Here is a 16,402-nt window from a genome sequence, read left to right as displayed (position 1 = left end):
CTGAGGATTAAGGTACCTAACAAAATGCCTAAATTCCAACATGGTTTGTTTTGTCATAAAATCAAGAGTCCTACTACAATAGGCTCTTAAATTCATAATTTAATTACTGAAAATGATTTAGCCTATTTTACCAATTACATGAAAACACACATGCCTTCAGCTTACCAAATCACTGGCTAAAAACAATGCCATAATAAACTTCCCTCATAAAAAGAAATTCCATTATAATTTTGAAAGCTTTGCTAGGAGACCTATTTCAGTAATCAAGTAAAAGCCATATATTGGTCTGAAAGTTCTTAGTTCAAACGTCAACAAAGAGAGCCATATAGAGAAAAATCCTTCCTTAAATTCATCTCTTACAGCTTCAATATTCCTTATTTCTCCATCCAAGCTAAATTTTATACTTGATAATTATATGAAGTTCTATAATATCTCTACATAATTTTTACTTATATTCACACACCTCTCACTTTACTAGTAGCCAGTAATCACTTTGACACAACTTATTTCAAACACATACCACTTCTGTGAAAATGGAGACAGCTCAGAGCATTCTTAGCCATTCCTCATTACAGAAACACAATGCACACCTTCTGATAATTATTTACTGTCTCTTCACTTGTGCGTTTGTGTGAAAAAACAATTTTTATTTTAAAATTGTGCCTGGGGATTGCTGCCTCTTTTGATATTCCAGAATCCAGGCAAAAAGCTGATTTTTTTTAAAAAGAGTGTTTTTTGGAACACAAAATGCCATTTGAATACATTCCATAAGAATTTATGTAGACCTTTTACCTGTGTATATTCTAGATTAGAAGCAAAGAATGACTGCACAGGACCAATGGTGTTTTGACTTTTTCTACTGAACAAAGCCATACAACACCACATATAAATTACTTAATTTATAAAATGTTCTTTGTTGATAGTATCAGAAAGTTAGAATATCTAATCGTTAAGAAACCCAAGCAAATTAAAAATCTATATAATAAAAATTAAAAAGAAAAATTCAATTTAGAAGGGGTGTAAACAGAATTAACTAAGATTCCAAGTTCGATCCCCAGTACCAAAAAAAAAAGAATTAACTAAGATTTAAAATGTATTAATTTCCTCAATTAAAATTTCTTCTCTTTCAGTATTATAATTTCAGATCTCTTAAAACAAGGACTGAGTTGAAATACAGTAATCGTTAACTTATCCAGAAAATCAAGGGTCCTTGAACCCTACATTTTCTGTACAGTTCCATTTCTCCATCTTTTATGCACAGGTCAGCAGTTCATGGCACAAGGGTCACTTTTCGCTTTTCCTGCAGAGTTGATGACACTCATCAGACAGCGTCCAAATTCCTCCAGTATCATTCGCTCAGCAGCTGCCTTTGACTTCCCCTTCTTGTCTGCTTGCTCTGCCTGGGCAAGCAGGCAGTTACATGTGGCTTCAGCTACTTCCTTGGTGACAAAGGTGAATGGCAACCTGAAATGATGTTGAGAGAGAAACAGAAAGGTGGTGATGCCTGAGCAACGACAGCAGCAAGATCTTCTCCATAGAGTCCAGTATCTGAGTGCCACACCATACACAAACATCCTAAAGAGCTTTGGGGTCATGCTGGGTTTAGCACGGACATATCTAAAACACCATTCAGGAAATACAGTATTTAACACAGAATACATGATCGATTACTGACACAAAACACGTGGTCAATGACCTACCTACATGTAGTAAGTAGGTAATTCACCACTAATACCAGATTTCTCATTGGGCTCACTAAAGAAATAATTCTACATGTCCCATGGACATCTTTGTAATTGAAGTCCTTGCAGCTCATGAGCAAGACTGTGCCACTGTGGGTCTCTCTTTATTCAGAGCTGTTTGTCCAGAGCCAAAAATGGCACCTGACCGAGGCAATATGCCCAAGGAATGGCTGAGTAATACTGGGAATACTGTATGATTCCCAATACTAAGGACCATCGCTGGGGCAACCTTTAAAGAAAGCACTTTCCCACATTCCCTCATACCAAATGAAACAACCACACATGCACACCAGCACCTTGCTGTTCCTCAAAACACACGACACAAGGGGAAAACCAAACCCTGTTCTCTACCATGCCCTTTTTAAAGACCTGAACCACTGAGCAGTGAATTAGACAGCAGCTCCTCCTAAGCCTATGCTATTGTGGCCAGGTCTCCAAGCCTGAGAGATTAAACCAGGAAACCTGACCTAACCACAAACTCAGCAGCCCATCAGTGAACAGTCACTCCTAGAATACTGCCATCTATGTCAAGGAAGCCTGAAGGTAAGGCCCACTCTCACAAGGGAACATAATTGAAATTCAGGATGCCATACTATTGCACAGAATCTTTAATGTACAAAAAACCATTTGAAATTAAATCATGGTAACATTGTAGAATTACTAATACTACATAATAAAAGTGTTCACTACAAAATACTTGGAAATTAAAGGGGACTAAAAGGAAAGAAAGAGAATTCCAGAAGTACTGGTGCACACCTGTAACCTCAGCACTGGGGAGGCTGAGGCAGGAGGATCATGAATCCAAGGCCAGCCTGGGCTACACACTGAGACCCTGTCTCGAAAAGTACCAATCAATCAATCCAAAAAACCCACAAGAGTTCCAGATTTTAAACACTCGAACAAAGGTTTATTAACATGCTGATGTAACTTTATACTGGCTTTTTTAAAAAGAAGGTTTTTATTGTATTGTGTAACTTCGTATTTTCATTTCCTAGCATAAATATTTTCCCAAGTGGAAAAATTTTATGTTTTACCTTACTATACCTTTAATCTCCACATGAAGATTAGACTTACTCATCTAAAAGATTATTAAAAGGCCAACAAGTATTCATGCCATAACCCTAACTAATGTATCTGCCCATTTCCACTTCTGTCAAGAAACATCTGTGTAGTCCAGGTGTGAGAGTTCATCAGAATAGCTGAACTATTTTGTACAAAAAGACAGCCTTATTTATTTTTATTTTTTCTGGTACCAGGGATTGAACTCAGGACCTTGTGTTTATAAGGCAAGAGCCAGAACCACTGAGCTAAATCCTCAGCCCCTTTTTCATTTTTTTTTTAATGGGACCGAGGATTAACTTCAGGACCTTCACACTGAGCAATATCTCCAGTCTTTTCATTTTTTTTTCACTATGAAACAGGGTCTTGCTAAGTCTCTCAGTTGCCTGGGCTAGGCTCTATTTGTGATCCTCCTGCCTCAGCCTCCTTGAGTGCTGGGATTACAGGTGCATGCCACCACAACTGGCCAAAAGCCTTACTTTTATAAGCATTGGATCTTAGTTCGACTTAAAGGGCTTATTCCACTTAACTTCTCAAATTAATCTAATAACAATAAAAGACTACAATATCAGAGTATGATGGGTAGTTCCAATAGGATGGGAAAAGTGCTTCAAGAATATAGAAAAAGGGCCAGGGATTTAGCTCAGTGGTTTTGCTGCCTGCTGTGCAAGCGCAAGGACCCAAGTTCGATCCCCGGTACCAAAAAAAGAATATCGAAAAAGAGGTAAGAAAATGCAAAGATATGAGTAATTAACCTCATCAAAAAAGGTGTAAAAAATTTGGTTTTTTATAGGTGTTTCTCAAATTACATAGTACTGCCTCTTAGTAGGGAGAAATCTAATTAAATTAAGCACAACAAACTAAAGCATCACTTTGTATTTTAGAATTGCACAACGTATCTGACAGTGATTTTTCTGTTATCCTTAAATTCCTTTAAAAACAACTAAAGATGGAAAGAAATACAAAATTCAGATTTGAACTCAGCTTTGAATCCCCCAAAAGAAACATTACCAAAAATAAGAATTTGAGAAACATTATAGAAAGACTTTTAGAAGATGCAAACTTACTTTCCTCCTCCACTATTCAAAGCTGGCGCTGGCCGAGTAAGCAGGTCGGAAATCTGAGAGGACAGCTTGGTCTTGGCCGCTGTCTGCTGCTGCACCCTAACTTCAGCTGCATCTGCCAAGTGCATCAGTGTCTTTCTTTCTGGGCTTTCTTCAAAATTTTTACAGCCAATACACTTGCATATCGAGGAACACATTATTTTTGCCTAAAAGATTAACAAAAGAGGAAGTTTCCTAATCAAAACCTATAAGCAGATGCCACAATCAAATCAACAAATAATATTACCTGGCCAACTGACATTAAGGTTAGATGGAAGCACCTTTTGTGACAAAGACTAATTAGGATAACTACACATGTGGACCAGTCAGGAGAGGCTGAACTGTTCAGGTCCTTTCCTGTCAACTCCACCCACTGAGTACAGATTCTCTCCCACCAGGAATGACACAGGTTCTCTGTAAGGAGTGTGAATGAGACACTAAGGTATCACCAATGACAGCTATTCAGAACCCAGCCACTTTAAACAAATCATCATTGACATGCCAGTGACCACACAGTTTCACACGAAAAGGATTTCAACCATACTAGAGTAGTGATGGTGAGCCTTTTAGAGCTCTCAATGATAACACCTGCTGTGGCACATACGCCATAGGTTTGCCACCATTGTTAATGGGTTTATTTTCTGCTTTTTGGTGAACCTAGGAATCAAACACAGGGTCACTTTACCACTGAGCCACATCCCTAGCCCTGTGTATTTATTATTTTGGGGGCAAGGCCTCCCTAAATTGCCCAGGCTGGCTTTGAACTTGGAAATCAGACCCCGAACAGCTGGGATTACAGACATGTGCCCTCCATGCCTGGCTGATGTGCCACGTTGACTAGATACTTCCCTCACTGAACTATCTTCCCTCTCCAGATCCCCAACCTCCTCAATGATCAGGAACCAGTGTGTCCTTCCATGTAAAACATAAAATATATTTACATGAAACGGAGGCCTTACGTCCAAATAGCAGTTAATAAATACAGAATTCTCTCTTTGAGTTTTTAGTTTGTTTTACACAATCATGTACCTGCCTTTCAGCATCTTGCTTTCGTACATGGCAAGAACTAATGGGGTTCCTCTAACCTGTCACCTGGCACAGCTGGAATACATTATCTTTAATGGCTGGGTGGAATTCCTGGTATATATGTGCCACATTTTATTGGGCATTTATTCCTCCACTGATGGGTATTCAGTTTCTCGTTCCATTATCCACAAATAATGCATGAAAAGATTTGGGGCGGTAAAAATTATGATGTTATTTTTCTGAGTTAGTTTTAGAACAGGGCTCACTAGTCAAAGTATATGTAGCTTTCAATTTTAAGAGATGTGGTCAGATTTTTTTTTCAGCTGTAATACTTCACATTTCATCACCAATGTATAAATTAAGGCTTTCTATGTTCCCTACAACAATGGATGTAATAACTTAGTATTTGACGATCTCATTGAGGAGAGCACTGTTCTTTACATTTTCTTGGCTCTTAATGAATTCCTTTCATGTAAATTTAAATAAGCAAAACTACTGTCTATCTCCGTATAGCACCTAGCAAGATAAATTGACCATATTATGAATACATTTACTCTGCTTCTTTGTGTGCATGCATATGTACGAGTGTGTATAGAGAGGGAATGAAGATTGAATCCCAGGTACTCTCTCACTGAGCTCCATCCCCAGCCCTGTCTGTCTATCTGGCTGGCTGTCTATGCTATCCTCCTGCCTCAACCTCTCCAGTGCTAGGAATATAGGTGTGTACCACCACCATACCCGGCTGCCCTGGTTCTTTCTTACAATACACAAATGAGTTCTATTTATCAAAGCATTAATGACTATACATTTGAATTAAATGGATTACTGTCAGCCTGTGTGGGAATCCAACCAAGTGACATTTTTATTAAGCCCTGAAGACAGAAAAAAATCCCTGGCCTTGAAGCAGGGGGAGGTATCAGTGGTGATAATTTGGACTGTTTTTTTAATTTGTTTTTTGTGGTGCTGGGGATCATGTCCAGGGCCTTGTACACTAGGCAAGTGCTTTACTACTGAGTTCCATCCCCAGCCTAGGACAACCCTTGGTCTCAGGACTATGCCCAGAGCACAGGCTGTTGCACACACACATGTATTTCAGAAAAGCCTGCAGAGAGCAGCAGGCAATGCTGTCTCTTGGTTGAAGACACCACTGTAGTTTGTAAACCTCTGTGACATTGCTATTTTTATTGAAACTTGACATGCAGGTGCTGTGGTGTTCATGCTGTCAGTCATGAAGCAGCAAATCAGCAGCAAGACCCCAGCTGTACCAACGAGCACAAGGCTCACTGCCCTGAAGCCGATTCCTCCTCAGCTGGGGCCCTGGAACCAGCTGTATTATTTCCAACACTAACACAAAATGACTCCCAATTGTCATGGAACACTTTTGCAGTGTGTTCAACTAAAGCTGTTTGCCAAAGGCAGTTAGGAGATGCTCCCTGCAGCATCTCACCTCGTAGCACTCACAGTAGTTCTTGAGACACCCTGAGCGCTTACAGTTACAGCCCTTGCTGTGCCGTCGGTCTGACTCTCCCTCCTTCCCTTTCCCAATCTTCGGCTTGAAGGCTTCTGGATTTCTGTCCAGGCAGGCCTGCCAAACACACCAGTGTCAACTGCACTGAAGTCACAGCACATTATGCATACACACCACATAGGTTATTAGACTTTCTTTATAAGACAACTGGGTTCTTTAAAATAAAACCAGAAGAAACTAGATTTTTGTCAGATAAAAAATAAAAAATAATCACCTTTATTGCTTTTTGCCTTTCATTTTCATGTTCCAAATTGTTGTAACAATTAGTACAATTGCAGTTGTTGCAAAATTCACCATTTGCAAAGCAATCACAATATCTGGAAGGTGAAAACCAGTCTAAGATTAAAAGTCGATGAAATAAAGCTAGTAACTAGATAATTATATATATACACATGCATTATGCTTGTGATAAAGCATTTCAGAAACAAATTTACCCAGCACCACCTAGTTGCAGAGTTAAAAAAACAGGTGGTCAGGCTCAAAATTTAAGTCACCAACTCCTAGAATTTGGGCCTAGAAACTTAGTCTAAATAGTAACAGTTGTCAGCATAAGATCTATAGGATTTTATGTGCCCCAAAGTGAATTATTTCAGAATCCTGATAAAGGAAAAACACAGCTTAAGCCAGAGCAGTGTTGCTTTGCCTTCTGAGTCCCTCAAAGGCAGTGCCACCCCTGAACTACTGCATCTTCTAGCTGAGCACTGCAGACCAAACACGAGGTCGTAAGTGTCTGTCATTAAGGACATGAACTGTGTCTGTCTCATGCTGCATGTCCCTAGCCGATAACTCATGTATCACCACAGAGAACTCCAAAGCACTGCCTTTCATCCATGAAGGAAACTATACTTCTATACTGCTATAGGTGCTCATGCACTTGTATGTTTATTTAAATTACTTAGACTTATGAAATTGGCCTGTTAAGAGTTTAAATTAGGTCCATTTGTTTTTAAGAGCATTTCTAATTATATAAGGTAAGCAAACAATAGAAAAAACACTTACAATTTCAAACACAGAGATTTTGTACAATTACAGGGCTTTCTGGGCCGACTGGCAGACTCTGATGGGATTATCCTATACAGACACACAAAAATATACATTTTAATCCATTTAACATAACCATTTAAAACTATGAAAGTCTCCAATCTATTAATTTCTCCTGAAATAAATCTTGAACAAAAGTATTCATCTCTAATAAAAGTCTATTTTGTAAATATGTATTTTAAAGTTATCAATAGCTATAAAGAACACTTCTCATATACCCTTCCTTCTGAAAGAACAAAACTTGAAAACAGGTCAAAACCCTTGGACTTCAATTATACAAGACAGGGGCCAGGGATTTAGCTCAGTGGGTCCGCCACCTGTCTTGCATGCACAAGGACCCGAGTTCGATCCCCAGTACCAAAAAAAAAAAAAAAAAAAAAAAATATATATATATATATATATATACACACACACAAGACAGTGAGAAGGGTGGGGGAGGACCGGGCTTTGGAAAAGGACAGGTGCCCTGGAATTAACCATGCAAGCACTGCTTCCACACCCAGACTGCAAAGATGGAACCAAGACGTCAACAAACAGGAAGAAAAACCAAAAACCTCACATAATTTAAAAATAGTTAACATCATTTTAAACACATATGCAGAATGACAGAGTGAGAGACAGAAAGAGAATAAATGTGGAAAAGTTGGTGGATCTGAGTAAAGGGTATCTGGAGATCTTTGTTTCTATAACTTGTTTGTTTGATATTTGAAAATAAAAAGCACTTTAGAGGACTGTTTATATAGCTTTAAGGGAAAAAAAATCAAATGTGATGTATTTTGGAATAAATATACTTAATGTTGGATTTAAGTCAACCCGACAACTTAAAGCACTCACCCATTGAATGGAAGCCTTGCCTGGGTCTGGATCCCAGGCGTCCCAGTGAAGTTAGAGTTGCTTGCTATGGACACATATGAAGACTGCTGTAGCTGTGTGTAAAGAAGGTGAGTTAAGATCATATCTGAAAAATAGACAACACTCTGAGATGCAGTGATCATGAGAAGCACAAATTCATCAACCAAAGTAGAAAACAATATAATGAAGAAGTCATATAAACACTTCCTGCAACTACTTTATTTTTTTGAGACAGGGTCTAACTATGTAGCCCAGGCTGGCCTCAAAATCAAGATACAGCCTTCTGCCTCAGCCTCTCTAGTGCTGAGATTACAGGTATGCACCACCATGCCCAGCTTCATGGAGCTCTTTGTAAGACCCAAACCAATACTAGAGGTGAAATAACATGAACAATTTAGTATACTAATACTAAATACTATAAATGTAAAAAAATTATTTCCTAAGAGTATGTTAGAACTATGGGAAATTCTAGATGGATACCCTACAAATACTGAAATAAACTTTATTGGTTAGAAAAATGCACATAAAATACATACTATATTGATCACACTACAAATCATAGATAATGAAGTTAAGTGCATAAGTGAGCTTCATTTTATGGGATTTCTTTTTCTTTATCCCTTTTTTTCTTTCTTTTCTCCCTCCCTCCCTTCTTCCTACCCTTCTTGCAGTGCTGGTGGTGGAACATGACCTTGTGCGTGCTGGGTAAACATTCTATACCAACTCAGCTACATTCCCAGCCCTACACTGACTTCTAAACATAGAAAAGGTATAATAAAAATACTGACTGGGTGTGGTGGTGCACATGGCAGCCTCAGCACCCCGGGAGGCTGAAACAGGAGGCTGACAAGTTTGAGCCCAGTCTGGGTAACTTAGCAAGACTGTCTCAAAGACAAAAAACAAACAAAAAAGGTCTGGGGATGTTGCTCCATACAGAGGGCCCAGTTCAATCCCCAGTACCACAAGGGGGTGTGGTTGGAGGACTTGAAAGAACATTTGTTGCTTGTAGTGGTATATGCCAGTAATCCTAGCAGTTTGGGAAGCTGAGTCAGGAAGATGACAAGTTTGATTCCTGCCTGGGCAACTTAGTGACATGCTGTCTCAAACAATAAAAGGGGCTGTGGATGTAGCCCAGTGGTAGTGCACCTGAGTTTGATCCCTAGTGCTAACAAAACAAAACAAACCTGAACATCAGTCCACATACATTTCATTAAAGTACAAGTATTTCTTTCTATTTCCTCTCTGACAATGGAAGTCAATCCATTCAATACTTAGAACACTGTTTAATCTTTGCATGACAAAGAAAAACCTCCATCTGCTTCCTGCTAGTGGTGCACCACACCTGGACAAAAGGCTAGTGCATGACTTCCATTCTATCGAGGGCTCAATGACAGTGGCTCAGCCACTAAAGACACCTGGAAAATCCTCCCATGGTTTACTTTCCAAACACAAGCCAGTGGCATCCTATTGTGAAGAAGAGCAATATCACAGTCATAGTCTTTCTAAAGACACTGGGACTTTGCCAACTTTAACTTTCTCCATCTCCAAGTCTTGCCTGTCACCAACCAGCACACAGCTCCAAACTGCCTACTTTTTTTATCTGACTTGTGTCATATATTCCTAAATGCTGAAAACACATAGAAATAAACTCACATGCTTCAGATAACACTTCAAGATTTTAGAAAGAGCCATGTTAATCCTGATTCTGATGCTCCTGAATAGTTTCAGAATGTGGTGGTACTAGACGTCCTAGACCCGATCTCATTTCTGGAACACAGTGACTTCACCTTCTCCACATACCTGAGTGACATACTGAGCCGGAAGCACTGCATAGCCCACATTCCCTGTCCCTGGGGCTGGGGCCAGGACTGTTCCTGGAGGCAGGTTGGTGAGGTTGGGCTGGATCTGGGGCAGTGGTGTGGCGGGCATGATGAGCCGCTGCTGGGGCTGGGTATTGGTTACAATCTGTGAAGTTGGGTTGATTGGTTTTGGAACAACCTAAAAAAGGGAAATTTTGTGCTCAATGGTCACAATAATAAATTTTATAGCTGTTCAATTCAGTATCAATCTCTTATACCTAAATCTCAACTCTGAACTTGAACAGTAAATTATCATTTGGGAGAAACCAAGAAAGAAGTTATGTGATACTCACTTGTTTGACAGCCTGCGCTGGGACAAAGGGGACTGACATCCGCACTGGGGTTGCATTAACAACCACAGGCTTTGCTTTTAAAAGAAGAAAAAAATATGAACAATTTATAGAAAATAGTACTCAAAACCCTTAGAATACTTAGCTCCCTTCAAGTTATACTCAGCAAGGAGTATAAGGAATCCCATGTGCTGCCTACTTTGCATCATCTTTTACCAGTTACTGCTCAGAACTGTCCACCCTGTCCACCAGAGAACTCACATCTGAGCAGCCACAGTCTGCTGAGGAGAGAATGTCTATAGGCTCAAGATGCTCTACTGAAACTATTTCAATCTGTACGTACACGACTTACACACTCAGTGTTCAATCCAGCCAAATGCAATGTATAAATAAAAGAACTGCAACTCATAAGCTTGGATGACAACACTGCTCTCTACATTACTATTTCTAATTGCTGTGTTTCTATCCAAACCAGAGAAAAATATTGTTCTTGCATAATTCAATATTTATAGAATAAATACTAAAAGGCAGCATGGCAAAATGACTAAGAATACGGGTACTAAAATCATAGACCCAGGGAGCTCAAATCCCGGTTGTGACACTTTTTTAAACTCTATCTCCCTGACTCCTTGTTGCCATCTGGTTAAGCATCTATTCTCACAGCATCCAGACTTAGTATGTTACCATCAGAAATGATTAGAACAGTGCCTAACAGGGCCAGGGATTTAGCTAAGTGGTGCCGCCACCTGCCTTGCAAGCTCAAGGTCCCAAGTTCCATCCCCAGTACCCAAAAAAATTTTAAATTAAAAAAAATAGAACAGCGCCTAATACACAGTAAGTGCTCCATGATTGTTAGTTTCCATTACTGTCACTGCTGTTATTACAATCATAGCTACTATGGAAATTGCATCACTGCCAGTGTTCCGGGGAAACTAAAGCATAGGACCCTCTGCTTGCAAGGAGATTACATTCTAGTAGAATAGATCAGCCAAGTCCCAAGTAAAAGAAATACTACTGAAGAAAATAAAACAAATTCTGGGATTTCAAAGGATAGAGAATGCAAGTCTTATTGGCAGAGATTAAGAATATAGAAGTCTTTCTCCTAGCTAGGGCTGATGGTGCATGCCTATAATTCCAGTACTCTGGGAGGCTGAGGCAGGAGAAACACAAGTCTAAGCCCAATCTGGGCAATTCAGTGAGACCCTGTCTCAATAATAACAAGGGCTGAGGTTGTAGCTCGTTGCAAAGGCCCTGGGTTCAACCCCCAGTACAAAAGAAAAAAAAAACTGAGAAGTGGAGGGGGTGCAGAGGTGGAAAGATGAGACCTAGGGAGGCAAGGAACATGACTTCCACCACAAGGTGGGGAGCTGCAGTGCAGGGGATAGGCAGGGCACAGGGAGTGGCCACTGCAGGGCTCTCAGGAACCAGGAAAGTAATGATTGTGAGAGGCACATACTCAAGGACAAGTTGACCTAAGGAGGACGAACATGATACAGAGAAGTAACAGGTAACATGCAAGAAGAGGTCAGTGCTGTCCAGGGGAAGGGGAAGTGCCGCTCTTGAAGCCTCCTCCTGTCATCCCACATGGGAAGAGTATAAGAAGGATGACATCTCTCTGGGCCTCGAGATGGGTGGAGACAGTAAGATCACACTGCTGTCACAATAATGGAAAGACCCCAGAAGGCCTATCATGACAGTAAGAGTTTTTTTGTTTATACTTTTTTTCCCATACTGGGGATCGAACTTGGGACCTTGCACTTGCAAGGCAGGCGCCAGAACCACTGAGCTAAATCCCTGGCCCCTTTGTTTATACTTTTGATGAAGACAAGAGGGCTGATAGCTGAGGACAGAAGAGCTGAGAGTACTGAGAGAGATCTGGCAAGAGGGATCTGAAAGTGCAGGCCACAGCACCAGGTACACACTAGGGGAGCTCCAGAGTGGTAGGAACAGTGACAGCTGCACAACTCTTGGCATTCACTGAAATCCTGTACTCTGTACACTTAAAAGGGTGAATTCTGAGCCAGTGTAGAAGTGCACACCTATAATCTCAGAACTCTGGGATGCTGAGTCAGGAAGACTGCAAGTTCAAGGTTGACCTGGGCAACTTAGTGAGACCCTGTCTCAAAATAAAAACGAAAGAGTGAATTTTATGGTACATATATAAACTATATCTCGCTAAGTTTGTGACACAGAAGGAGTATATGACTGTGAAATAAGGGAATGCTGACAAAGCCAGGCACAGTGGTAAACATCTGTAGTCTCAGCTACTCAGGAGGCTGAGGTGGAAGATTCACCGAGCCCATGAGTTCAAGGACAGCCTGGGCAACAGAGCAAGACTCTGTTTCAAGATAAAAAAAAATAAAAGAGAGGAGCAGTGACATCCAACATCCACCCAAGGCTGCTTCTGCTCTGGCTTGGTTCTTCTCAGTGAGAGGAAAGCATTAGTGAAGTTACACTAACTGCTGCAGACTGTCTCAGCCACACTAGGAGTGACAGGGCAAATGTGGCATGCACCTGCAACACAGGCAGCACCCTCTACACCTGCTCCTGAGCACACAGGGCAGTCCTGAAGCCAGGGCAAGATCCTGCAGAGTAGAGGACTCATTTCCTGTCTGTTGTTGAGAGTGTGGGCAGGCGTGGCCCACTGTACCTGCATCCAACCCACCAGAGGCGGGCAGAAACACAGGCACTAAGAGCACACGGAGTCTCCCTGACCCACGGAATGAGGGCAAAGTGAAAGGAATGGTCAGACACAGCACCCTAACAACGTGGAGAGGGGAGGGCATAAAATGAAGCCAACAGCCGTGTTTCTCCTCCTCCTCCGTCAGTGTTTCCTGCTTCAGTGTATGACTACTGCAGTTTTCAGAAAAGCTGGCATCATCTTCCATTGTGCAGTTCTCAAAGGAACGCTAAACAACTCTTTTTTTTTTTTTGGTACCAGAGATCGAACTCAGGACCTTGCACTTGTGAGGCAGGCGGTGGAACTACTGAGCTAAATCCCCGGCCCAACAGCTCTTTACAATAGCGTCTTTTCAAGCTTCAGTAACCAGGCCAGAAAGTGTCTGAGGCTTTCTAGTTTGTGAGATAAGCATCTGCCCTCCTCAGAGAGCAGAGTCCCTGCTGAGGAAGCCAGCCAGGCAACCCGGGGCCCAGAGACACCACTCCTCACACAGCTCTGGGGAAAAATGTGCAAGACAAGCCCTGCTCCTGTGGCCTTTAAGTAAATCCTTCTCGGGAAATGAGGACTCCAGAAAGGCTTGTTAATATATTTGATGAACCAGAGCAACTCATTAGAGTACCCTAAAAAACACTATAAATTTATCTCATTATCCCTATAAAGTAATATAACATATGTACTCAGATCTTTTACAGAACAGGAAAGAAACACAAATACAGGTGAATATAAGATAAACTGTACAGCCAGGATGTGTGATGGGTTTGAAGAAATACAGAGAGGAAGAAGGAAGTGAAGAGACAGACAACGTGGACGGGAGAATGCAAGAAAAGGAAGTCAGCTGGGCATGGTAGCACGTGCCTATAATCTCAGCACCGAGGCAGGAGACTGTAAGTTCAAGTCTAGCTGGGCAACTTAGCAAGATCCTGACTCAAAATAAAAAATATAAAGGGGTAGAGCAGCCTAGTTCGGGGAAGAGGGAAGAAAATGAGGGGAAGGGAAGAGGCCCAAGGAATAAGCTGGGGAAACAGCAGCACTGCCAGAAGAGGAAAAAAGTAGAGAGACACAAAAGATAGACACAAAGTTAGAAAAGGCAGCACTGGGACATACACTAGAATCCTAAATGTGCAGTCTATTCCTTCACTTTCCTGGGTCTTCAGCTTCCTTTCATCTATATCAAAAATTTGTTCATGCCAATAAGAAAAGTGTTAACTCTGTCTTAAAAAAATGGATTCTCCACACTTGTACACACGCACGCGCGCGCAATAGAACCAACAGCATCAAATGACTATCTCCATCATCATAACATCTAAGCACACTAGGCTGGATACATATGAAAATGTGTTTACTCCATTGTCTCAAAGGTGAGTGAGCTACCAATAGGTAGTCTTTGTACCCTACCACTGAGCTATCAGAGCTGTATTCCCAGACCCTCTATTACTTTAATAAACAATTAATCATTCACTAGCCATCAACTGCCTTTTTTGGTTTTTTGTTTGTTTTTGTTTTTTGAGACAGTGTCTTGCTATGTAGTTCAGATTGGCCTTGAACTTGCTATGTAGTCCAAGCTGGCCTCAAACTCCCAGTGATTGATCCTCCTGCCAATCCAAGTGCTGGAATTACAGATGTATACCACCACACCTAGCCTCAACTGCTTTTTGACATTGGTAAAATATAAAGTGGTTTTTCATAGAAAAACTCAAGCCCTAAACTATAAATATCCTTTTTCACGACATTCAGTTTTTTACAAAGTAGAAAAATATGAGAAAGATTATTTATGTGTCTGATGCAGGTCGTAGGAAGGATTAAACAGAAACACAGAAAATAGAAGGACCACAAAGAGGGATATCTTCTAGGAAAACTACAACTGAGCAAGAACATGTTAGTCACTTTTTATTAGCAATTACTGATTCAAAATAAGTACTACTCAAAATTAGAGAAAAGCAATATTAAATTCCTACTTATTTGTACCTTGCCTATTGGTCATTTCAACTGACCCGAACCCTACCAAGGAGCTGCGTAGTTTTAAAACTAAAATAAATAATTTAAGTCTATTCCAATGGCATTAATGGTGGGATTTAAACCAGTGATAAAATAGCAAACCACACATTTCCAAGTACAGTCACTGGGACTATCCAGTATTATAGCACAACTCTAGCCACCGACCTTTAGCAGGAGGAAATGTTAGTTACATGCCACTCTAATCTATTGCACTGTCTCCTGCAACAGCTGTGAAGTCCAGCTGCCAGCTGAAATGAGCACTTAATTAAAACTTCAGCAAGAACAGGATCGATGCTCTGTAATAACCCCAGAAGCACTCACCACTATTTTTGAAAAGTGGGTATTCACCTTGCTGCAGAGGCGGAGTGTTGGTGCTGGGGTTTTGACTGGCAGGTGGGGTGGAGCTGCTGGCGGTGGTGGCAGTGACAAGTCGGACATAATGGAACTTGCTGCCAGGCACTTGGATTTGTTGGACATTGGGCGAAGTGGCCAGAGGAATAATTGTCTTAAACTGCGACGTGCTCACACCTCCTACAGTGATGGTCTGCATGGCTGATTTCACCGCCTGTTAATTAACATGACAAGACACAGCTAGCATTAATCCAGATGCAACTTTCCTGCTCTTTGAACTTAGGACAGTTGCCCAAGTAATAAAGAATGCTCCTGATTGGGATTTGTTGTTGTTTTTGTGTTGTGTTCTTTTGTTTTTGACTTCAGGACGCCATAGACTATTCTCTGAGTCTGTAAATAAAGCTTGGAAGCAGGGAGGGAAAAGAAAAAAAAAAAAAAGAACGTTCCTGGGCTTTATCAAAACTGCTAAAAGAAACAAGCTGTTCAAAGAGAAACAAAAGACAATAATAATGAATGTAAGGGTGAAATCTAAATTTATGAGTTCTACCTCCCATCACCAATAGTTAACTCCCTTGACAATCCAGATCACATGACTTGCTATAGAGAAATTATTACTTAATTTATAAGAACTTACACAATTTTGACAGATAAAATTTGTAAGAAAAAACATTTTTTAATTTCCACAATTAAGTTCCATATTCCAAAGAGAGAAAAGAGGATATAGATATCTCCCCCAGAGTAAAATAATAATGTTTATATAAGGTCCGGTCAATGCTGAAAGACTTACAATATCCACTCCCAGATACAAAAGTACCCACTTACCATACAGGCAGGATGCAAATTCAGTACACAAGCACCCCAATACTGGTTATCTAG

General features: G+C 40.7%; 1 protein-coding gene across 2 annotated transcripts; it reads right to left on the bottom strand.

Annotated features, from left to right (window-relative positions):
* Positions 1-637: 637 nt before the first annotated feature.
* Positions 638-16,132, bottom strand: LOC147821770 (protein lin-54 homolog). Of its 2 annotated transcripts, none has more exons than XM_087199345.1 (9): positions 15,497-16,132; positions 10,504-10,577; positions 10,152-10,349; positions 8,334-8,425; positions 7,458-7,529; positions 6,673-6,775; positions 6,378-6,515; positions 3,869-4,071; positions 638-1,464 (listed from the first exon to the last, which is right to left on the bottom strand). In XM_087199345.1, exons 1-9 carry the CDS (start codon positions 15,723-15,725, stop codon positions 1,263-1,265), a joined length of 1,311 nt encoding a protein of 436 aa, XP_087055471.1. In that variant the 5' UTR covers positions 15,726-16,132; the 3' UTR covers positions 638-1,262. The 2 variants fall into 2 exon arrangements, with proteins under 2 accessions (XP_087055471.1, XP_087055472.1); XM_087199346.1 differs by having other exon boundaries at positions 15,524-16,120.
* Positions 16,133-16,402: the final 270 nt, after the last annotated feature.

The sequence above is a fragment of the Heterocephalus glaber genome, unplaced genomic scaffold (genome assembly GCF_053883595.1).
Source record: "Heterocephalus glaber isolate CG9 unplaced genomic scaffold, H.glaber_assembly_v1.0 deba00001703, whole genome shotgun sequence".
NCBI lineage: Eukaryota > Metazoa > Chordata > Mammalia > Rodentia > Bathyergidae > Heterocephalus > Heterocephalus glaber.
Note: the sequence above shows the minus strand (reverse complement) of the source record. Positions and strands in the feature narration are given on the sequence as shown.

Bases quoted from the DNA above. Each gene is read 5' to 3' on its own strand.
- LOC147821770 (XM_087199345.1), bottom strand. From the start codon at position 15,725: ATGCAGACCATCACTGTAGGAGGTGTGAGCACGTCGCAGTTTAAGACA. The intron at 10,578-15,496 runs GTGAGTGCTTCT...TTCTTTTAAAAG, and splicing joins CCCACTTTTCAAAAATAGTG to CAAAGCCTGTGGTTGTTAAT. The intron at 7,530-8,333 runs GTGAGTGCTTTA...GTGTCTGTATAG, and splicing joins GCAAGGCTTCCATTCAATGG to GATAATCCCATCAGAGTCTG.